At 43.3% G+C, this 23,758-nt stretch overlaps 1 protein-coding gene across 33 annotated transcripts in view; it reads right to left on the minus strand.

The window, feature by feature from the left end:
* Positions 1-23,758, minus strand: part of NRXN3 (neurexin 3) — a 1,209,742-nt gene that overhangs the window by 156,821 nt on the left and 1,029,163 nt on the right. For all 33 annotated transcript variants that reach the window (XM_083500839.1, XM_083500837.1, XM_083500855.1 and 30 more), the window contains one exon: positions 3,382-3,553. In XM_083500839.1, coding sequence (XP_083356965.1) covers positions 3,382-3,553 — 172 coding nt within the window. The remainder of the gene's footprint in view (positions 1-3,381; positions 3,554-23,758) is intronic.

Genomic DNA, 23,758 nt, shown 5'->3' on the forward strand with positions numbered 1-23,758 from the left:
TTCGGGTGTTCCCACCCTTACCAAGCCATTTAAATTACATGAGGTTGCATTGTGTATCCCTGTGTACAAAGGAATGGAATGTAAATAAGTCCTTTGCGGCATCAAATTTCAGCATAAAAAAAAAATTCTTAGCTCCAAGGAGTGAGCAGGATGCTCTGGTCTGTAATTGGATAGATGAGCCACAATTGTGGAGGGTTTGTTTGTTTGTTTGTTTTAGAAGTTTATAGGAGTATTAGAGGGATTTATTTGAAACCTACTTTAGAAGAAGGGACGCGGGTGGTGCTGTGGGTTAAACCACAGAGCCTAGGACTTCAGAAGGTCGGCGGTTCGAATCCCCGCGACGGGGTGAGCTCCCCTTGCTCGGTCCCTGCTCCTGCCAACCTAGCAGTCTGAAAGCACATCAAAGTGCAAGTAGATAAATAGGTAGGAAGGTAAACGGCGTTTCCGAGTGCTGCTCTGGTTCACCAGAAGCAGCTTAGTCATGCTGGCCACATGACCCGGAAGCTGTACGCCGGCTCCTTCGGCCAATAAAGCGAGATGAGCACAGCAACCCCAGAGTCGGCCACGACTGGACCTAATGGTCAGGGGTCCCTTTACCTTTACTTTAGAAGAGGAAAAGTGCAATAACATAAATCTAATATCTATTTTAGTTCCCTAGTTTTCCATATCACATGGTGGATTCCTTGTTGACTAATATCATATGCAGTGGTTTAGCTGACAATGAACTTCATAACTACCATACTTTCCACAAATTATAAAATTTCGGTTTGCAAAAAATGCAACCCCCCCCCCAAAAAAAACCAATTTGCACAAAATGATTGCTGAGGGTTGTCCATTGGATTCTTTAGAATACAAATGAAGAGCTTGTAGCCCAACAACCTATCTAGCTTAAATTGGACTCACTGTCATTTTGCGATGGCTATCTTCCCTTGGAGAGCTGGAAGGTCAACCTATAGCTGAGAATGGTGGCAATCCTCAGCCTCCTGCCTTCCGAAGCAGAAGGAGCAACAGAATTACTTCTTCAAAACATTTTTAGTATGGTAGGTGAAACAATGCAACACAGTGACATTTACAAATTTCTCCTGAGTGCCATAATTTGGTACCATCTAATTTATGAACAGCTTCTACAGTACAACAAATTATAGGATGCATCCTGAACTTTCCTCTCTCTTTTTCTGTTTGGGCTGCAAGCTGCATATCAATAGAGTAACCAAATAAAGCTACAGTTACTTAATTGGTGGAGGGCAATTTTAAATTGGTATACTGTGAGTAAAGGACACATAGCTATACTTTTTAGGCTAACAGGAATGAAAAGGAAACATTGACATTTCCCTTTGATAACCAGTGGTATCTTTTTGATTATATAATTGGTTTCCTTCAACTGAGGTGATATGCAGATTTATTTAAATTTGATTGAAATGTGTGTGTGTGTGTGATCTCCGCCAAATAGATACCCTTTGACAGTCAATTTAAGGGAGAATCATCTCCTCTGAAGGCTCTGCAGCCTCTGAATCTGTGATCATCACTGCTACCCCCAGTGTACTTTAGGATTATTTGAGCTAAGATGCATTAACAAAGGTATATTTTATGAGAAAATTTATCCAACATGCAAATTTTCATGCTGATATTTCAAATTTATTTAGAATTTGAAAATTAATGCAGAAAAGGGTAGGAGCAGACTTAGAGATGAAACTGTGTGAAATTGATTCGTACCTGCAAAGCTGCTGATGGCTGTAGCATGGCTAATAGGAGAACTCTTAGGTCAATGACAGATTAAGTCAAATGGTGAGAGGAAAATGGGGTATTTCTATGAGTTTAGCATTGGCTGGGAATAACACACTGGATTCTTAGCACAAACTATTAAGGCAAAGTTTTCTGCTTCCTGTTCTGATTTTCGGTATGTATCTCATATCTGTGAAACATACTGTAGTCTGCCCTTGCAATTTCAGAAGGAAGCTGCCAACACAGCACAAACCATAGATAAAGATCCCTTTATATTCACTGTTACTTTGGCCTGCAAGCATGACAACACATTACAGAGGGAGAAAATACAGTTATTACTTGAAAGAGAGGTTCTACTTATTGTTCCTGAATTAAGATGTGATTACTAAAATAATTTCCTTAGGGGTGCCAATTCATTAAAGTTTATTTTTTAAAAGTAATAATAGTCAATTAACTGTGCTATTTCAATCAAACAACAAACTAATTGAAGAACAAAATTAATAAACAGGAAACTCAGTATACCCACAATAAACAGAAGATGCCCTCAACTGGCAATCTCTGCATCTTCTTTCTTTGCCCAACTAGCAGTATTTCCTGCTTATCCCACTGCACCATCTTGGTTCAGCAGTGCATCTACTAGCCAACAGATTTCTTCAGCAGTGGGAGTGGAAGAGTAGCGTAGCAAAGTGAGGCAAGTTTAAGGGGAAGGAGCAATCCGGAAGCCCTAGACAACTTAATAGGAAACCACCGCTAAATGTCTCCATTAATTGCATGAATCATATAGTGTTGCTTTTCAGTCCTATGGGTGATTAAAGGGAAAGCAGCTAAAAATTAAAATTAAAAAATCATTTTAAAATTTTGTGCTACTGAAATTCCAAGCACCAATTTCTGGTGGTGACGCTGTAACAGGAAACTTTCCCAAGAAGGAAGAAAAGCAACAACAAGCAGTGCCAATGTTAATGATCAAGAGTGTTCACGATATATTAAATTTATTGTAGCTCCTCCTTCCCAGACGTCATATGCTACACCCCATTTTCATTGATTCAGAAAAGCCACAAGTAGCAATTGTATGTTTGTCAAAACCATTTGAGCAGCAGTCTACAACTTACATGGCAAATGTTCTTCCCAACTTCCTACAGGAATATTCCAGAGTATACAGATTATGAGTAGAGCCAATGCTTTTTTCTGGGGGTATGCAGGGGTACACATACCCCTAAATATTTTGTGAATCTAAGTTTGGCCTCATTGAAGGGCAGTATTTCAATATGAGTAGGAAACTGGGAGTACCCCTAAACATTTTTTAAGAAAAAAAGCACTGGGTAGAGCTACTTTTGTTACTTTGTCTCTGCAGAATCAGATTATATTCAGAGGTTCCAACATTTGACATGTGTATGTTGTTGTTGTTTTTTGTCACATCACATGCACTTCATATGTGTGCCACTCCTTAAAATATGGATGTTCCGCAAAACACCTTATACCCAATGTGGTGAACATAGTTTATAAACTGAGAGAAATTTTGTTCAGGTCTTTGTTCCTCCAGGTGGAGCTGTTAATATTTGTACGCTGTGCACCAATATACTGTGCAGCTCCTCTATTAAGGCCCAAGGTTAATACCTTAAGAGAGAATGAGAGAGAAAGATTTCTCAGTTAGACATTTACCTGAAGGATAGTGTTCATTCACTGGCCAACCATCTACCTGAAGAGTAGCATTGCCACCATTTCGGGTAAAGCGTACGACGTGATATTTGCCATCATTGACTGGGGTGCTTTCTTCTTTGATCGAGATATCTACTGTTCCGATATTGAAAACTACACCAATCTTGCCTTGTTCCTATGAAGAAAAGAACAGAGAGAATAATAATATTTTTTTTTAAAAAAAACATTTTGAATTCAGATCCTACTATGACATAGAAAGCTGGTCCACTAAATAATGGACCCATTATATGTATTTAGGGAAGAGCTTCATTAACTGGGCATCGCTAGTTCATACACAGGCAATGTGTGTCATGAGAACAACATATTTGAAAAAGAACAGCTTCTCCAGTTGAGTAAAATTGCCGTTATCCATACTAGGATCCTGGTGTTGAACTAGAAGTTAATCCCTTTATGTTTCTAAAGCGAGAGATGGAAACTTTATGTATCTCACAGAGAAACTGGGCCTTTAGTGTCATCACCCCAGTCCTGTGGAACACCCTGCCAATTAAGATTCAGCAGGCACCTTCTGTGGCAACATTTAAATGCCTACTGAAAAAAGATTCTGTTCTGCCAGGCCTATGCAGGGAGTTAAGAGTACATCATCCAGAATGGTCTATTGACGTTCGTTTCTGTTTTTATTTATTTTCATTTTTGACTTGTTTTTAACTTTTCATGATTTTATTGTTTGGTTTTTATACTGTGGTAAACCGCTGTGATATATATTTTTATGATACAGCAGTATTGTTATAAATAAAACAAACAAACAAATAAAACTGATGGGACATCCAAGTATACTACTTTTATTGCTGTAACTGCTTTGCTTCCATTTTGTACAGAAAGGAAAATTGTAGCAATATGTCAGCAATACTGCTAACATGTATTGTAAAGAAAATCAAATAATACAATAATAATAACATACCTAAACCATTTCCACGCACACACAGCAGGTGTGTTGACACATAAAACTAATATCAGACTATAGTTTCCAATTATAAAAGTGTGTACTTCCACTTCATCTTCAAAAGTAGGAAGTTTAAACCTCCCATTTGCCATTTGGAACAAACTGCTGTTTCCTGGTATGCCCAAATTCAGGAAATTCTAATTTCTTCAAACCACAGATAGTTATAAACCTATATCTTAACTTTGATTTGAACAAACCACAGTTTCCTATATTTGGTCCTAATGGTAAACTGTTGATTGTTCCAAACCACAAACAGCAGCTTTAAACTTCCCTCCTTCCCATACAAAGAATATAAGAAGAAGAGGGGGCGCTTATAAGCCTGAGATTTGCTACAGTATATTCTCAGATCAAGGGATCATGCTCTCCCATTACATCGGAATGAGATCATAGAAAGAAGCTGCCATTCAGCAGTGGAAAGATAAAAACAGGTCTGAAATGCGCTCTAGCCCATATTGCCACATGACATGTAATTAAACAATTAAATCAAATGCTAGAGTGGTGATAGGCAACTGGGTGCCTTCCAGATATTGCTGGACTACAACTCTCTCTGAACACTGGCCACACTGGCTGGTACTGATGGGAGTTGAAGGCTAACAGCATCTGAGTGTGCCATCTTGGCTACACCAGCAGTAGATAAATCCAGCAAATCTCTAGAGATTCAATAAACTGGTTTGGTCGACTGCTTCAGAAAGTAAAAATGAGGAGTCAGTGAGTGCAAATACAAGGTGCATTTGACGTAGTGTGTCACAACTTGAGCAGACTTGAGATAAGCCATGGCAGAGTTGGGAGCTGCATCAAATTAACTTAGAACAAAGTCATTTGCATAATTGCTGTTGTTTAAACTTGAGATTGAAAACAAATATCGCCCGAATATAAGATTTTACATGGAAATGAACATCTGCTTCACAATCTCAAACAAGCTGGGTTTGGTCCCAGCCCACAGTTCCTTCTGCCATACAGAAGTCTCCAAGCATCAAAGAGAATAATAGCAAACTGAACTGCAATGTTGCAACAGCCAACTGTGAGAGCCAGAATGACTTACATGAGTGCCAACAAAAGGAAACCTGAACATGTAAGGACAGAAAAGATAGGGTTGCTAGCTTCCTATGAGTGAATCCAACTGCCCCTGCTGATGCCCAATTGGCACATTGTTGAAGTTACACCGTGCTGTAGAGACTTACAGCAGAAGCCTTGAACTACACCAGAAAGGATAGGGTAAAGTGTGTTTATTATTCGCTGACTCATATAAGGACCCTTAGCTTAGTCACAGGGCACATGCAGGTCTCAGATTCTGTGTCTAACATCTCCAGTTAAAAGGATCCAGGAACAGGTGCTAGGACTCTGCCTGAGATCCTGAAGGATGGAGCACTGACGTGACAAGGCAGCTAGATTCCAATCAGTGAAAGGCTGGTTCAATGCATGGTGGCCACATCTAGCATGAACAGTCAGAATAGGCTGTGTACCACTACCCCAGAAATAGGTTTCCAACTGTAGATGGAAGTAACTTCAAAATTTTAGATCAACGATCACAGAAGCTTGTGAGTATATCTCTGCAGAGCAGAGGTTTTCAACCTTTTTGAGTCCACGGCTCACTTGACCAACTGAATTCTTTCTGTAGCACCCCTGTGGAGCTCAGGAGCCCAGTTATGTCACCCCTTGCCTGCAAAGCTGGCAACCTCTCGCCCTTTTTCTAACACCTTCCCTTGTGGCGTGTTCCCCCAGTGTCCTCTCCTTGGGAGTCCTCTGGGCAGCTGCTGCTGCTGCAGTCCCTGGTCTCTGAGCTGCCCCTCTGCCCAAAGAGGGGTGTCTCCCAGAGGCACCATTTGCCTGCAGAGCTTATAGCCGGCGCTGCTGCAATAATGAGCTGTGCAAGCCTTTGAGAGGCAGAGACACATGAGAGGGCATCAGAGAAGGGGGGGAAGGAAAGTGGGACAGAGGCTAATGTTAAAATAAAAAAATTCCTTCCAGTAGCACCTTAAAGACCAACTAAGTTAGTTCTTGGTATGAGCTTCAGATACACAGTGTGTATCTGAAGAAGTGTGCATGCACACGAAAGCTCATACCAAGAACTAACTTAGTTGGTCTTTAAGGTGCTACTGGAAGGAATTTTTTTATTTTGACTATGGCAGACCAACACGGCTACCTATCTGTAACAGAGGCTAATGTTGTCTGCCCCCCCCCCAGTTGATGGGCATTGCCATTCAAATAGTGTCCATACAGGACAGGGCTTACTTGAGCCCCTGCAATATTTTATTCAAGTTTCCACCCCTGTTACAAGCTTAACAAACCATATTTTTATGACCCCTGATGATTACTGAAGATTATTATCCTGTTTTTCTGGGGGGATGTAAGCAACCAATAGAGCCAATATACCACCAGGAGTGAACTCCTAGCAAATATTATTGCTTGTAAATAGAGTAAAATGGTAGACCCAGCACCCGGATTCCATTCAGATCCTAGAACAGCTGCGAAACCCTTTGCTTCAAGTCTCTTAAAACACTTCCAAAAGCAGAAGCTGAGTGAACAGCTTGGTTGTCTGCATCCCAGACACGAAGAAAATCTCAGTTGTCATTTATTGGCCAATCACATTCTTCTGAGGAAACTTCTGCATGCTGTATTTATTCTCCATCAGCATAACTGCACTGCAAGTTTGTAAACCTTGGCGGGGGAAGGCATGCACAAATGCACTGATGGTTACACCACGAGAGGATAAAAACAGCTGTTTTCAAACAGCTGGCTAAAGCTCCGTTTGTGAGAGATGTCTTCTTACTATTTCCCATTTTCAAGAAAGAAGGTGGTGGGTGTCACGTCTTTCAGCAACCCAGAATTCATGCTCTCACTGGGATACAGTGGTGAGAGCTTCATAAGCAAATTGAACTGGCATTGTTTATAATGTTAATCAATGGCACGCATTGATCTCTTAACATGAATTACAGGTATAGCAATTCATGCAGGGCCTGGGGAGGTGGGGAACAGGGGATCCTCCACTGCATCATCCCTCTTCTGATGACCAGGAGAAAGACAGGGGAGAAAAGGAAGGAGGGGAAGCAGTTTCCTTTCCTCCCCCCCCCCCCGCATGTTTGGCGCTAGGGTTGCCATATTTCAAGAGGTAAAAATCCAGACACAAAAAGCTCCCGAGCCAGAACCAGAGCCACCAGTGCACAAAATCCAGGACATTTGCTTGAAAATGTAAAATTCCCCCAGATAGCATGTAGGACCTTCAAAAGAGGACATGTCTGTCCATTTCTGGACATATCACAACCCTAGGCTGCACCAGCTCCAGCCCTCCAGTAATAAATAACTTTAAAATGTTATTTATGAAAATAAAGGTTCTCCTCCTCCATGAATTAAAGGGTGTTTCCAAACAATCTGATTGTTGAGCATTCATCCTGATTTGTTTGTGGGGAGATTAGAAAAGTCACACAAAACCAGTGCACTGTTGATCTGTGGAACTCCCTGTTGCCAGAAACCAAAAAGGCATTCATTCCTCTTACTGAGTTATTTGGATACCCAATATCTCAATGACAACCAATAGGGCCACCTCTGCAGTTCTTAATACCCAAGGGGTCTGTAGCGAAGGAGGCAGTCTTTCAGCTTTTTGAGGCCTGAGTCGTTTAGGGTTTTCAACACCTTGAATTGGGCCTGAAAACCAACCGGCAGCCAATACGGCCATTCCAATGAGACAAAGACTGGGAAACTTGCTCAGCTGAAGAAAATATGACCTATCTCAAAATGTCTTTGGGGAGACTGTAAATAACACCCATTGATTTCTGGCAATTAAAGATGACAGCCAGGCTTAAACTTGCAGACAGTGTGGAAGGCGCCACATAAAGCTTTTAATTGTTAATCATCTCAATCAAGTTGGTCATCCCAGTTGCTCGATGTTTGTGAAATCATAGACTAATAGGGACTTCCAAGGGTCATCAAGTCCAAGCCCCTGCAATGCAGGAATCTCAACGAAAGCATCCAGGACAGATGGCCATCCAACCGCTGCTTAAAGACCTCCAAGGAGAGAGAGTCCACCACCTCCTGAGGGAGTCTGTTTCACTGGCGAACAGCTCTTACTGTCAGAAAATTCCTCCCGATGTTTAGTTGGAATCGCCTTTCTTATAACTTGAAGCCATTGGTTCATGTCCTAACCTCCAGAGCAGGAGAAAACAGGCTTGCTCCATCTTCCATGTGACAGCCCTTCGGATACTTGAAGATGGCTATCATATCTCCTTTCAGTCTCCTCTTTTCCAGGCTAAGCACACATAGCTCTTTCAACCACTCCTCATAAGTCTTGGTCTCCAGACTCTTGATCATCTTGGTTGCCCTCTTCTGCCCTCTGACATGTGATGGCAGTGGATCTGCAGAATGCACCCTAACCACAGCTGTCTGTCTTGGCATATAGTCTCTGTGTGAGTGAGAATTACACTCGGCTCTGGGAGAAATCCTATAAGGACGGACCATCTAGTGCCAGAGGAGATGGGTAAACAGGCCTATCATATTGTCAGAGGTCAATTAGCTGCAATACTGCAGCATAAAGAGGGTGAAGGGGCAAGTGCCTTTTGACAGCATTAATCAATTGGAATTTGCTTTTGGAAGCTGCATGTTGGGCTGAAACTATTTCCAGCCCTCTTTCCTAAAGCAATTCATTTAGTTATGGAACTGGTGGCATAATTATATAATGCATACTGCAAAGTAATATATAGTGGGGGAAAGATGTGTAATAGCTTCTCAGTGTGGTTCATCAGGACCGCAGCTGGGATGCTGCTTTCACTGCTGGACATTTCATTACCAGACAGATATCGACAAACCAGGGGGGTTCCGAGAAAAATCAAGAAAAATGGTCAGGCGATTGCAGAGAATGATTTAAGAAGGAAAATACAGCTATACGAAACTATCATGGCATATAAGCAACTCATTTCAGCACACCAAACAGATCAATTGTCAATCCTCTCCCTGCTCCTGCCTCCCTCTCTCTCACACACCCCAGGAAATTATTTGTGGTGTACCTCGTTCCCATGGAATATGCATTGAAGGCATATTTATTTACCCAGCCCTTTGAATGCTGGGAGTTCTGGAACAGTATGAGAGGAATTTGATATGATTTTAATATGGATATGTGTGTGGTTATATAGTCACCCAGTGTTCCTACCAGAGGAGGGGGGGGGATGATGTGCTAGTAAATATAAATAAATAGTACAAAAAATGATCTCTGAGGTCCACTTTGAGAATCAGTGTAAGTCCTCCTCAGGTGTTTAGGTGTAGCTGTGTGCTGGCTTTAATTATGGAGGGGGGCATTCACACAGCCCAGCCACAAGCGTCCCCAAGCATGCTGGTTCTGCTTCTAATCTTTGTATGTTGAACACAGTTGCAATTTCACCCCCATCCTTAGTTCATAATAATATAAAATATATATTAAATTGTCTTTCAAACATTGCAAAATCAAAATCCTCAGCTCCTGCAGCACATGATCAGTCTCTGAGAAATCCAACATTCATTTAAGAAATTTTACCACCATTATTCCACTCAGGCAAACTGTAATTTAGTACAGATTCTTTCAGGTTGTAATTGGTTTGAAAGTGCATTTACTTTGCTGCTTGTTTTTTGGTGAATTGTTCAAGAAATGATCTACGGGCCACTGCTGGATTAGTCCCTTTTTCTAGTCTATTTTTTTTAAATAATATTTTATTAGGTTTTAACAATAAAAGATTTAGAAAAATAGTATACAAAGTATACAAAAATAGATACAAAGATACAAACATTAAACACAAAAAGGAATAGAAAAAAGACATGTAGTAAGAAAAACAAAAATTCCCTCTTTCTTAAATTCTCCTCTTTAGTTAACTTATTTTCCTGACTTCCTCACGTCTCCCATTTTTGTATCCCTTTTAAAAGTTAATTCAGCAAATTCATGTCCTATTATTCTATCTATAATTAATCCAATCTTGCATTTTACCTTGTTGCTAGAACCCCTGCAATTCATTTCAATGTCCTCAACATTCAAAAATTTTGCAATATTTCTGCAAATAAGTTTTAAATTTCCTCCAATCTTCTTCCACCGACTCTTCTCCCTGGTCTCGGATTCTGCCAGTCATTTCCGCCATCTCCATATAGTCTATTAGTTGCATCTGCCATTCTTCCAAAATGCTGCGCCAATCTTGGGCCTAAGCATTTCAGAGACTACTCCAATACCCAGCTTGCACTCAAAAGCCACTCTACGCTAAGTTCAACAGCCGGGTTTCCATGAAAAATCATCTGACATCAAAAGCAAAACATTTGTCTGCATGAGCATTTGGAAGCTGACACCACTGCTGTCATAACAATTAGATCTCTGATTTGCTTTTCATTGCCTTTCTAATTGGTTGTAGTAGGCTGCCTCAGACTAATGATGAGGTACAGTAACTTTTTTCCTTATAAAACAGCACGTAAATAGAACTGATGCTTTATAAGCAACCTTGAAGTCATGCCATTTTCATCAGAAAACTTCAGAAACAATCTCCACCCAAACACCTTTCTTCTATACTTTTAAATAAGAGAGGATGGCTCCTAATATTCTGATTGTAACATGCAGGGAGGGAGGAACAAGTACATATTTTATGCAGACCTGGAAAAAAATCATTTCATACTTTGGTCCAACGTGCTACATCTGAGCAGAAAAAGCTACTCACACACGTATTGATGGAGCTTGAATATTTGAAGGTTGGGCATTTATCAAAGAGTCAGAGACAAAAGGTGGCCTTTCCTTTCTTTGACCTTGTTGGTCTGATGTGAGTCGAATACAGCTCACCACATGCTCTAACCTCAGCTTGTCAAATTGTCCTGACTGGGAGAGCTCATTTAAGAGGGGATCAGGTCAGTGGCATGAAATGCAAAGAGAGAGAAGAGAGAAGGGTGATGAATGGCTCTGACTCCTTTTCAGTCCCATCCTATGCAAGTGAAGGACAGGAATGGCAACACTGCGCCAGCAGGAGCACAGGTGTGGGGAAGGAGGAGGAGGGAGCTCAGAAACATTGCAGAGAGAATTGGAAAGCACAGTTCATCTCCTCAGCCTCTGCCTATTTCCTGTGCTCTACAGGCACCAGCTCAATCCCTGATCGTCAGAGATGAGGTCTATATTGCCCACAAGGGCAGCACAAAAGTACTGCTGTTCAGCATCCATTATTTCTGTTGAAATTTGGAGCAGCTTGCATCTGGTGAGGCTGGGCTGGCTGGGGTCAAGCACTTACTGAATATGTCACACATAAATGCTATATCTGATTTTTCTTTCTTTCTTTCTTTCAGTCCCTGTCACAGCTGTTGGCCTAAGAGCTTGGGTACTTTTTTCTGATGGGGTAAATGCAACAAATGCAAAGATCAAGGGGCGGGGACTAGATTTAGATTTGCTGTACCACTCAAGCACCAGAAAGATTGTCTTGTGTGCGTTCATGCATCCAGAGGTATTCAAATATAAAAAGCACACATATACACCCTCACAAACAACATTTGGGGAAAAAATAGCTCCAGTTTTAGCATTGTCATTTAGCATTATACATGGTGGATGTCTGTGGGAAATTTACTCCCAATTCTAGTATCAGAGATGGCGGTGGAGAGCAGAATCTGGACTGGACCTTCAGCAAGGAAAAGGGATAAATAATCTTCCCCACACCTATGGTTCTATTCCAGATCCCCTCATAGCTGCGATCAAATGCTCACAGTCTCCAGAAACATGCTTTTCCTGTAGCTGTTTAGGCCTCATGTCTAGGATTAAGACTTTCAGGGTGACTATTCTTCAGTATTTGGATATCTAAGATCAAAGAAGAGAAGAGTTGTATATTTTTTTCCTGGGCCTGGGGGAAAGTATTGAGACTGCAGTCCTGACTCTGCTACCTGTGAGTAAAACCTTTTTGCATTCAATAGGACTTACTTCTGAGTAGACATAGGATTGTGCTTTTCAGGCAGGTTACTAAAGATATCACAGGAAATAATTTGCAGGCTTTTACTTCTTTCTTTCTTTTTACACATACACACATTAAATCACAGTTTAAATTTTTAAGATTCATTTTGCAGAATCTGCTTTTTACATATGAATGCTAATTAATAACCTGCATCTTATTATAAAACTCCTAGATTTGATTTCCCAAGCTTGCTATGCTGAGAAAGGGTAATGAGTTGTAATTGCTAATGATAATGGTGCTCTCACCCATGGAGTGCTTTGGCGATTTTTCACCATATAATACCTACTAACATTCTCATGCGATATGCAATCATTATTATTCCCATTACACAGAAGGGGTCCAAAGAGGGAGGCATCAAGTCCAAGTGAGCCCTTTGGATCGCTCCTTTGGGGAGTGATGATGGCAAGGGTGTTTGGTTGTGGATGGGGTTGCTCCCAGGTGAGAGATTAGAGCAGCTGGCAGGTGAGATGTGACTTAACCCAGCCGCTGGGGAGCTGCGTCTGTGGCAAGAGCATGAATGCAGCTCACAAAGGCATATCCAGTGTGATCAGTGGCTATTTGGTGAAATGATGATGATGATGATTTATGTTATGTTATGTTATGTTATGTTATGTTATGTTATGTTATGTTATGTTATGTTATGTTATGTTTGTTGGGAAACTGCCAGGGAGATAACGTCCATCATGGCCCCCAAGCCGGAGTTCGGAGATTCCATCGGCCTCCCGTAGTCACGCAGATCCAACAGTTAGGGGCACAAAGCCTTAGAAATTCCTAGCCACATTCCAGGGCTTGGTGCACCCTCTTTCAGCAGAAAGCACAGTCAAAAGCTTGCACCGCAGAAGAGCAGAAGAGCATTTTACAGACTTTATTTAGAACATGAACAGAACAAAAGAAAACACATCCATTCTCAGTCAGCGTCTCTGACCATCTGAGAAAACGAAAGGAATATCAGCAGAACATAAACATCCTGTGAACAGGACATGCGCAGACTCTGTGACTCCCAAAGCCTGCTCCCTTTAAGGTGGAACGGAAATATCCTAACATCCTCCCCCTTTCCGTGTAACCTGAGTACCTGTGGTTCAACCCAATTGCAACCTTTGTACATAAACCTTAAGTTGTTCTCTGTTAACAACCTTCGACAACAGATCAGCAGGAATTTCATTTCCTGCCATGTAGGACACCTGAATCAGTCCTTTCTGGATACACTCTCTTGCACGATGTAACTTAATCTGCAAGTACTTGGTTCTCTGCTTGCAACTCTCGGAGTTCAGCAAAGCCAAACACGATCTATTGTCTTGATACACTTGTATAGGACATTTCACAGAAACCCCGATGTCCTTAAACAGTTGCATCAACCATTCACAATCCATGAGTGAAAATGACAGAGCATTGAGTTCTGCTTCACAGGAACTTAGGCTCACTGTTGTCTGCTTCTTGCACAACCAGTCAAACAGGCAGTGGTTGTACATGTAGCATACTCCAGAAGTGCTTGTACCATCCGTGGTGTCACTTCCAAAACTTGCATCTGCAAAGATTTCAAGACCTCCAGTCTTCTGACTGGTGAACCTCAGCCTGTAGTGCATAGTCCCTTTCAAATAGCGGGCTATGCGCTTCAGAGCTTTCCAATCCTGAATCGTAGGATTGTTGGCATGTCTGCTAAGCAGATTACAGCTTACAGCTATGTCAGGTCTTGAACATCTGGCAATGAAATTCAGCTTGCCTAGAATGCATCTGTACAGCGTTGTGTCAGAAAACGCTTCAGCAGTACTGTCTACCTGGTAACCTGTCACCATCGGTGTGTCTGCTGGGTTTGCATCAACCAAATTCAACCTGGTTAATACATCAGCAATTTTCTGTGTTTGGTGTACCAGAAAATTACCTGCTTGGTCTCTCTCCACCTGCAGAGAAAGATAGTTGGATACCTCACCAAGATCCTTCATGTCAAAGTGCTCCTTCAGCTGAGCTAGGGTGCTTTGGTAAAAAGCCTGATTCTTCCAAAACATCAGAAGATCATCAACAAAACATAAACAATACAGTTTGTTTTGCCCCTCCTCCTTGACAAACACACATGGATCAGCTTTGCCCTGGTGAAAACCTAGAGAAAGCAATGTCTCAGTGAGTTTTGTGTTCCAACACCTGGCACTCTGCTTAAGACCATATAAGGATTTCCGCAGTTTACAGACCATACCCTTCTGTATCTCCATCCCATCAGGTGGAAGCATGAACAGCTGTTCATTCAAAACCCCGTACAAAAAAGCTGTATTAATGTCGTGGTGGGAAACATGCAGTTTCTCCTCCGCAGCGATCTTGAGCATCAGCCGAATGCTCTCATATTTGACTGTGGGAGAGTAGGTCTCGTGGTAATCCTGTCCTGGTACCTGTGAAAAACCTCTGGCAACCAATCTGGCTTTGTGTCTGACTACCTTGCCATTCTGGTCTGTCTTGGCCTTGAAGACCCATTTGCTGCCAACCAGTCTCATTCCTGGGACTACCGGTACCAGTTCCCAAGTTTGGTTCCTGTTCAAGGAATCAACTTCAGCCTTCATGGCATTAAGCCAAGGCTCAGCATCTTTAGAGGTTAACTCCTGAACCTCTTTGAAGCTTGAAGGTTCCCACACCTTCTCTGAGCTACTAAGAACAGCAGTTGCTGTCTTAGCAAACTCATCAGCATACCTCTTTGGAGGTCTGCCTTTGGTCGCCCTTTCAGACATGCTTACTAGACGCAAGTCTTCTGGACTCATCTCCTCTTTCTTAGGAGAAAATTGACCAATGGTGAACAGTGGTTCTTCCAGTTCATTGTCAGACGCATCAGATGGTCTGACTGAGGCCTTTGCGCTCTGGTAGTCTGCTGTGTCATCACTGTCACTGACATCAGCAGCAGCGCCGCCCACTGAACTGGAATCCGAACTCTGATCATCATCATCATCATCATCATCCTCATCCTTATCAGCAGCAGCTTTCTCATCTTTAGCTGCTTGCTTGACATCACCTTCATCCTCCTCTGGGTAACTCTGGAAAATTCCCACATTTTCCCCCCACTTAGGATTGTACTCAACACTCCTTGTGAACTTAATGGACTTAGAGTCAGTCATCCATACCCTGTATGCACCTTTTTCGTACCCCATGAACAAACCATGTGCCCCACGCTTCCCAAGCTTGTTGGTTTGTTGTGTGCGTACCCACATGTCCGAACCAAATATTTTCATGTGTTTGGTGTTGGGTTTCTTGCCAAACATCTTCTCATAGGGGGTACAGCCAATGGGTGATGACAATCTGCGATTATAACTGTAAACCAAATTCCCCAGAGCCTCCCCCCAAAACTTATCAGGGAGATTGGCATCATGCAACAAGGTTTTGATTCCTTGCAGCAATGTTTGATTTGCTCTCTCCGCAAGACCATTCATCCATGGCGATCTGGGCGTTGACATGTCATGCTGGATTCCCTTCTCAGTCAGGAAAGCTTCAAACTGCTGAGAAGTAAACTCCCCGCCCCGATCAGTAAAAAAACAAGAAATACGTTTACCATGCACATTCTCCAACCAAGCACAGAATGCCTTAAACCTTGGAAACGCTTGCGATTTCTGTTCGAGCAAATACACATGAATGTACCTGGAAAAAGAATCAATCAGAATCATGAAGTACCTTGCTCCTCCTATAGAGGGCGCAAGTGGCCCAACCAGGTCCGCATGCACTAGCTGGTAGGGTTTGGAAGCCTTCCTGCTAGACTCCTTGCCTTTTGGAGCAACCTTCACCTTGTTCTCTGCACAAGATACACATTTCATGTGAAATTTACAGGGTTTGATGTTCAAACCCTCAACCACCTCTGGCATCTTGGCCAGTGCCTTCCAAGAGAGGTGACAAAACCTTCGATGCGCATCATGAATGCAACCTGCATGAAGAACTTTGTTAGTTTGTGCAACACAACAAGAATCAGCATTAGATACAACAGCAGTGTCATCATAAGTTATATGGAACAAACCATCCATAAACTTTGCATGCAAATAGTCCTCTTTGCCTTTACTGATGACACAGACGCTCCTCTTGAAGGAAATCTGAAAACCACGTCCAGTAAGCTGTGGGACGCTCAGCAAGTTGCTCGCCGCTCCTGGAACGTAAAGTACATTACTGATGGTAGTGTGCAGACTTGCAAGTTTCACAGTCCCTTCTCCTGCAATTTGCAACGTCCTTCCATCAGCCAGGTGGATCTCACCTTCTTGAGGCTTGAAGGAGATAAAGAGATGCCTGTCCTTCGAGATGTGGCGATTCGCACCTGAATCAACAATAAACCTGCCTTTGGCTGTTGGAGCAGTCTTTACAGCAAGCAAACCCTTGTTTTGCACTGGTGTGGGCTTTTGCAGCTTGCCCCCCTGCTGCTCCTGGCCACCAGACTTGCCTTTAGCCTTTGGTGAAGCTGTGCCAGCAAGCAAAACCTTGCTTTCCACTGGCGTGGGCTTTTGCAGCTTGCCCCCCTGCTTCTGGTCAGCAGACGTGCCTTTAGCCTTTGGTGAAGCTGTGCCAGTAAACAACGCTTTGTTTTTCCCTGGCGCCGCGGGCTCTTCACCCTCCCTCTGCTCCTGGCCATCTGCAGGTATCTGCGTCTGCCTCTGTTTACCTTTGCCTTTCCGGCCTCTGCAAAGGCGATGGCCTTGGTTCCCATGAGAAACAGAGCTCTCAGCTGCCGACTCCTTGGCTCCCCCTGGAGGCTGGAATGCTGCCTGGGATGACGTGACGGTCAGCTCCCCCTGCAGCTTGCAACCGGTGCCCTCAGCATCCCTGCATTCACTCGCATTCTGGGAAACAGCTAGGACCTCCGATGCAGTCAAACTCTGGGCTGGGATTATTGCTTTGTGAGCTTTCATCAAAGCATACCACATTCCACGTACAGTGGTGTTGCCAGCCAGCGTCTTAATTTCCTCAAGAGATACGGATAGGACTATTACGTCCATCGCTCTCGAATCAGCTGATCTCCATTTCTCTGTCAGAGGAACTGGGGGGGCTTCAGAAACGACATGCCATACCCCAAACTGACGCAGCAAACTCTCACACCATTTTGCCCAGGTTTCATAATTCTGCCCATCCAACTTAGGGCATTCAGCATTTCCATAAGCTTGGAAAAACTCCATTCCAGCTTTTGGCATTAGCTGTGAGTCTTATGCCTCCAAAGACTCCTTATCTTGGCAGCCATTAATCACGAAGCCTTTTTGGCTCAGCTCCCAGGCCAATTAAGCCTTGCCGGAGATCAAAGGCTCTTTGCCGAGGTAAATCAGAAAAGCGTCAAAAGCCTCCCTTGCTTTCGCTTTCCCCTCATACCTCAAACGCAGTCTGTTGCAGCTTTACTCTCCTGTAGGTGCCGTGAATCTGGGCCCGAAACCTTGTTGTTGGGAAACTGCCAGGGAGATAACGTCCATCATGGCCCCCAAGCCGGAGTTCGGAGATTCCATCGGCCTCCCGTAGTCACGCAGATCCAACAGTTAGGGGCACAAAGCCTTAGAAATTCCTAGCCACATTCCAGGGCTTGGTGCACCCTCTTTCAGCAGAAAGCACAGTCAAAAGCTTGCACCGCAGAAGAGCAGAAGAGCATTTTACAGACTTTATTTAGAACATGAACAGAACAAAAGAAAACACATCCATTCTCAGTCAGCGTCTCTGACCATCTGAGAAAACGAAAGGAATATCAGCAGAACATAAACATCCTGTGAACAGGACATGCGCAGACTCTGTGACTCCCAAAGCCTGCTCCCTTTAAGGTGGAACGGAAATATCCTAACATCGTTATGTTATGTTATGTTATGTTATGTTATGTTATGTTATGTTATGTTATGTTATGAATAATAAGAAAGGAAACTAAGACCACTCATGACTGCTGTGGAACCCTGAATCAGGCAATGAATCTTGAAACACAAAACACTCAAGGTGGCTCAAAACTTTTCCCCCTTTGTACATGAGTTTATATTTCCTCAGGACAAACATGGGATTAATGACAGAATCCTCAAAATCATGAAATCTAGTGACACAAGATAAGTGAAAATCAAAGCAACACGGCTTCACTGGGAGCAACACGCCACTGTGTGTGTGCACGCACGCACGCACGCGCACACCCACACACACCAGTCCCATTGCAATCAATGCTGAGATATCATTGGGAGATGGATGTCGTAAGAGAGCAGGTGGGTGTCAGCAGGGCAACATGCAGGAAGTAGCCACTGGCTAAGAGGCACAATTAAGTACAAGAGGCAGACAGCCAGGTCTTGATGTATGGAATCTGAACCAAGGAGCCCATAAAGTCCTCACCCTGCCCATGGGCTAAGTATGACTCCGTGGTCTCGAATGCTACACTCCCTACTGAATTCCTATCCCCTGGCGTGCAATACACACACACAGTAGACATTTCCCAATATAAACTCATGAATCCGCAGCATTTTGAACATGGTGATTTATATATCTGTGCTCTGATGACAAGGTAGCAAGGTGGCCGGGGTGCACTGTTGGCTTGCTGGACCCTGTGGACATTTATATTCATCACATGGCATGAATGACAAATGATACCATGTCAGCGAATGAAAGCAAAGTGTCTACATATCACTTGGCGCTTAGGTAACATTGCTTATCTGCCATGCTCATCTCCCATCCCTGCCCACTAGATAGCCTGTAATTTAGTTAACAAAAGGAAGAATTTCAGAGAATGATCACCTTACTGCCTGTCTATGATGCCTCTTAAGGTTATAGCAGCAGAAAACAAGAACTTTGCTTCTATCTAAGCCATTTATTGAACTGTTTCTTAATAATTTCATGGACTGTTTCTGTCCCTTCCCCTCTGAAGGTGAGGAAAGTCTTCCAATAAGGCAGCCTGGTCTTCAGGTTGGAGTGAGTTGTAAAGCTACTGGCTGTTATGCCCTTCCACAAAGTGTGACATCTTCCACTTGGGCAGGAGGCAGAAGCAGCCGGAAGAACACAGCTAGAGGTTTGGACAGAAGGACTGGAATGCTTCCGCCAGTACAGCCAGCATCTCAGATGGACATAGTTTCTCCTGCTCATTCTCACTTAGTAACATAGGAAGTTGCCCTATACTGAGTTGGACCATTGGTCCATCCAGGTCTACACCCGTCTTCCCCAATCTGATGTCCTCCAGTTGTTACTGGACTACAAATCCAATCAGCACCAGGCAACATGGCCAATGGACAGAGATGAGGGGAGTTGTAGTCTAAAATATTTGGATAGCAGTAGATTGGTCTACTAGGGCGTGCCATTTTTTGCAAAGTTCTTCAGTTCAGGGGGGGTCTTAAAAATATGTTATTGGGTGTGAGGAATTCAAATCTGCTATTATATTTGTGATTGGACGACATTTAGCTTGATAAGTCTATGTTTGATGAAACAAACTGCTTTTGAAAAACCAAAGAATTTTAATTTTACCTTCTGAAAATGCCAGGTAATGACTGATTAATAAACTAACTTAATTAACTAACTAACTAACTATAAAATAACTAGCTAAAGGTAAACGCAAAGGACCCTTGGATGGATAAGTCCAGTTGAATTTGACTATGGGGTGTGGTGCACACCTCCGCTTTCAGGATGAGGGAGCTGGCGTTTGTTGGCAGACTGCTTTCCAGGTCATGTGGCCAGCATGACTAAACCGCTTCTGGTGCAATGGAGCATCATGATGAGTCCCAGAGCTCACTGAAATGCCATTTACCTTCCCACTGCAGCGGTGCCTATTTATCTACTCGCGCTGGTATATTTTCGAACTGCAAGTACTTGGCAGTCATTTTTAATGATTTCTATGCAATTTTACACATATGTTGCTTTTCCAAGCAAAACTAAGTTATATTAATTTAAGCAAAATAATTTCCCCCAAGTTATGTTACAACTTTTTAGCACTCGTCATTTTTGGAATTGAAAAATTCCACATGTCCTACTGGTCTAGAGTGACAGGCTGTATCTCTCCAGGATCCTAAAGATGCCGGGGATCAAATCTGGGGCCATGTGCCAGCTATGGCCTTTCACCAGCAATGTACACCTGTAGTTAGGAGAACAGGCACTGAGCCTCTGCTCTACTGCCACATTTGCAAGATGTATGCCTAAGGCAGTGCCCACTTATTTTTTTAAAAAGGAAATAACAGTGTCAGGATGCGTGGCAGCAGTAATTGCACCTCGTGAAACCTGAAGCCAATTCACATCTTCTTTCTAGTGTGCTGCCCAGGTGAGGGGAAACTGTTTGTTTGGATGATCTCACAATAGCCAACCCTGCCAATCCCCCTCATTACCTACTTAGCAGAAGAGCTCTGGTGGACTAAAATAACAGAAATCAAGCTTTCCTCTTTATCAAGAGTGCACAATTCAGTCTCTGTTAAGTTGTGGGTGAACATATCAGACGACACAGCGATTCTTCAAACAGCTCTTGTTTATTCACAAACCCAGAACAGAACAGAACTGAAGGGTTCAGCCAGCCTGCTTATATAGAGCTCCACTACAATGCAACAGTAACAACTTTCTGTAACTATCCAATCACTGAACGTCACTTTCAATTCCTTATTTGCATATGTGGACCTGAGTGAAAACTATCTACAGTATCTCCCTGCTGGCCCAGGGTGAGAACTTCAGTACATAACAGTCTCCCTGTATGTATGTTCACTGTCCTCGTGCCATTGGTTCTGCAGGTACCACAGACACAACACAGTTCTGAAGGCTTTCCACAGACAGTTTGGACTCATGCATGGAAGATAACGCTGTGGATTTGCTTAACTGTCATTTATAGGAACTCCCCCCAACCCTTGCAAACCTGGCTGCCCCCAGGCAGTACCAACCACCTTGGGGTCCTGAAACTGTACTGCCAGAGTAAACCTCTTGAAGTCCAGACACGTTCTTTCTCACCTGGGTAACTAAAAACCCACTTTGCCTATAACACAGCCCACATTGTGTTGCTTCTGCCTCCCTGTCAAATAAATGCTATCTTTCCAAGGGCTGCAGAGGGAATGGGGTGGGGGTGGGGGGTGGAGGCTGCCATAATGAGGAAGTGGGAAGGAGGTCCCGCTTGGGCCTCGAGGGCTTTTCAAAGGGCTGGTTTAAGAGCTCTCATTAACGGCTGGAGATGCTCCTGCAGGCTCGCCCTTGTCCTGAAGCACTGCCTGGGAATAAGGAGCAGGCTCGTTGGCTCCAACACGCAGCTGCCTGAGATTCAAAGCCCTCTTCAGCTGATTTTTAAAGTGTCGGCAGCCATGACCTAATCAAACGGAATGCCTATTAGCTTTTCTCTTTAGCAAATGTTAACCTGGAGTGCAAAGAAAAATGGAACAATCTTTGGTATAGACTGAGAAGTGAACCAGAAAATAGATCAGAAAACACAGCTTGTTTTTTTTGTTGTTGTTGTTTTAAATACAGCAATAACGCTGAACAAATCCGTAGGGGAGACGTAAAGGTTATCTCACAAAGTAATCAGAGGAAGAGCAAAGTAGCTGTTTTTTATGCTTGAGCTGTCAAAATGGTGGCGAGGAGAGAGCTTGTTTGGTTACACCAAACAAAGCCCCAGAAAAGAGAAACAGAGTCACTGGAAAGCAATCCAAGAGAAGTCAAGTCTGGGGTGATGTCAAAGTGCAGCTGCAGCAGGTGAAGAGGAGCCATTTAGAACTCTTTGCCCACCAACTGCAGGAAAGAGGATGCTTCAAAGAAGCGTCTCAGTGATTCAGGAAAGGAAATGCATAAGGAGTAGAGTCACCAACTTCCCAGCCAGTCCCTGTAGCTATGACAGATTTTTTAAAATAGCATTCAGTCAATGCCTGCCAGCCCCAACGGTGAAGTTCAACCTCCCCCATTGGAGCTAGTATGCTCCTGAATTCCCGCTGCTGGGAATTGCAGGTGGGAAAAGTGCTGCTGCACTGTAATTCATCTTGGGGACTGAACTAGCAGTGACTGATCAGGAAAGAAAGCTTGGGGTAGTGGTGGGTAGCTCGATTAAAAATGTCAATATGTGGCAGCTGAGAAAAAGGCACACTTCCAAGTTAGGGGTCCTTAGGAACGTGATTAAAAACAAGTTGCCAATATCATAATGCCATTATACCAATCAATGGTGAGGTCGTACTTGGAACACTGTGTACGGCCCTGGTTGGGGCAAATGGAAGTTACTCTATGGAACTCACTGCCACATGATGTAGTGATGGCTGTCAGCTTGGACAGTTTTAAAACACGGAGGATAAGGTTATCAGTGGCTATTAGCTTAGAGGTTAGGATGTGTTGGACTAGGACCTGGGAGAACAGGGTTCAAATCCTTGCTCAGTCACAAACCTCCCTGGGTGGACCGGTAACTGTCTCTCAGCCTAGCATACTTCACAGGGTTGTTGTGAGCATAAAATGGGGGTGGGGAGAGCCATGTATGCCACCTTGAGCTCCTTGGAGGAAAGCTGATATATAAAATATACTACTAATAAAAAAATAAATGCAGTAGCCATGATGACTCTATTAATACTCCAGAATGAGTGGTAGTATGCCTACCAGTTGTTGAGAACTGCAGGTGGGGGAGAGCACCTTTGCCCTCAGGTTCTGCTTGCAGGCTTCCTATAGACTTCTGGTTCACCACGCCAAGATCAGGAGGCTGAACTCCATAGTCTGACCCAGCAGGACTTTTCTAATGTTCTTTTGAGAACTGCAGCCTCACTCTGGCTCAACACTCTGAGTACTCCGGAAACACGGACAGAGCCATGATGCTTCAGCATAAAAGGAACGTCATGAACCAAACCAGGAATCACTTTTGCAAGGGAGCCTAACCTGCCCCAAATGGTTGCTGGAAGAACAAAAGGGGGGCGGCTCCGTGTCTCCCTAAGATCCTTGTAAACCACTCCTTCAATTTTCCATCTTGACCTGCTAAGTAAAACACTGTCTAATCATGAAAGTTCAGCCCTTTAACATTTCTTTTCAGCACCGCAAAGGACAGGATACTGGGCTGGGTGGGCATTTTATCTGCTATGGAAGGGGAATGCACATTTGGTTATTACCTTTCGCTCCTGTACCATACATGCACAGCACGCAGCATTAGAATAAAGGCCATCGTTATTCGTAGCAGGTTTCCCTGAGGATGTGCATCGTCTTAGACTTTCATGCAATCGTTTTTTTAAAAATTTGTTTTCAGAACTACAGAAGGTACAGAAAGCTTATCCATCCACACACACACACACCCCTTCTGTAATGTAATCTCTACCTTGCATCAAATCTCTGATGGATGAATGAGCCACATCTAGTGAAGCAAATCCACGTAGGGGCTACACCAGGCCTCGACAAGTTACCTGACTTGGAAAGTCAATTGTGCATATATTCCCACATGCCTGCCCAACTCAAGGAAAGCTAGGGAAGAATATGTTGTGTTTGACTGGCAAGGATTGAATGTTTTGGAATATATATATATATATATATGCTTTCGTAGATTTTCACGGGTACAGGAATGCAGGTTTTGGTGTCTTCGGGTGTCTTCCCG

The sequence above is a fragment of the Podarcis liolepis genome (genome assembly GCF_965112155.1).
Source record: "Podarcis liolepis genome assembly, chromosome: 1".
Lineage (NCBI taxonomy): Eukaryota > Metazoa > Chordata > Lepidosauria > Squamata > Lacertidae > Podarcis > Podarcis liolepis.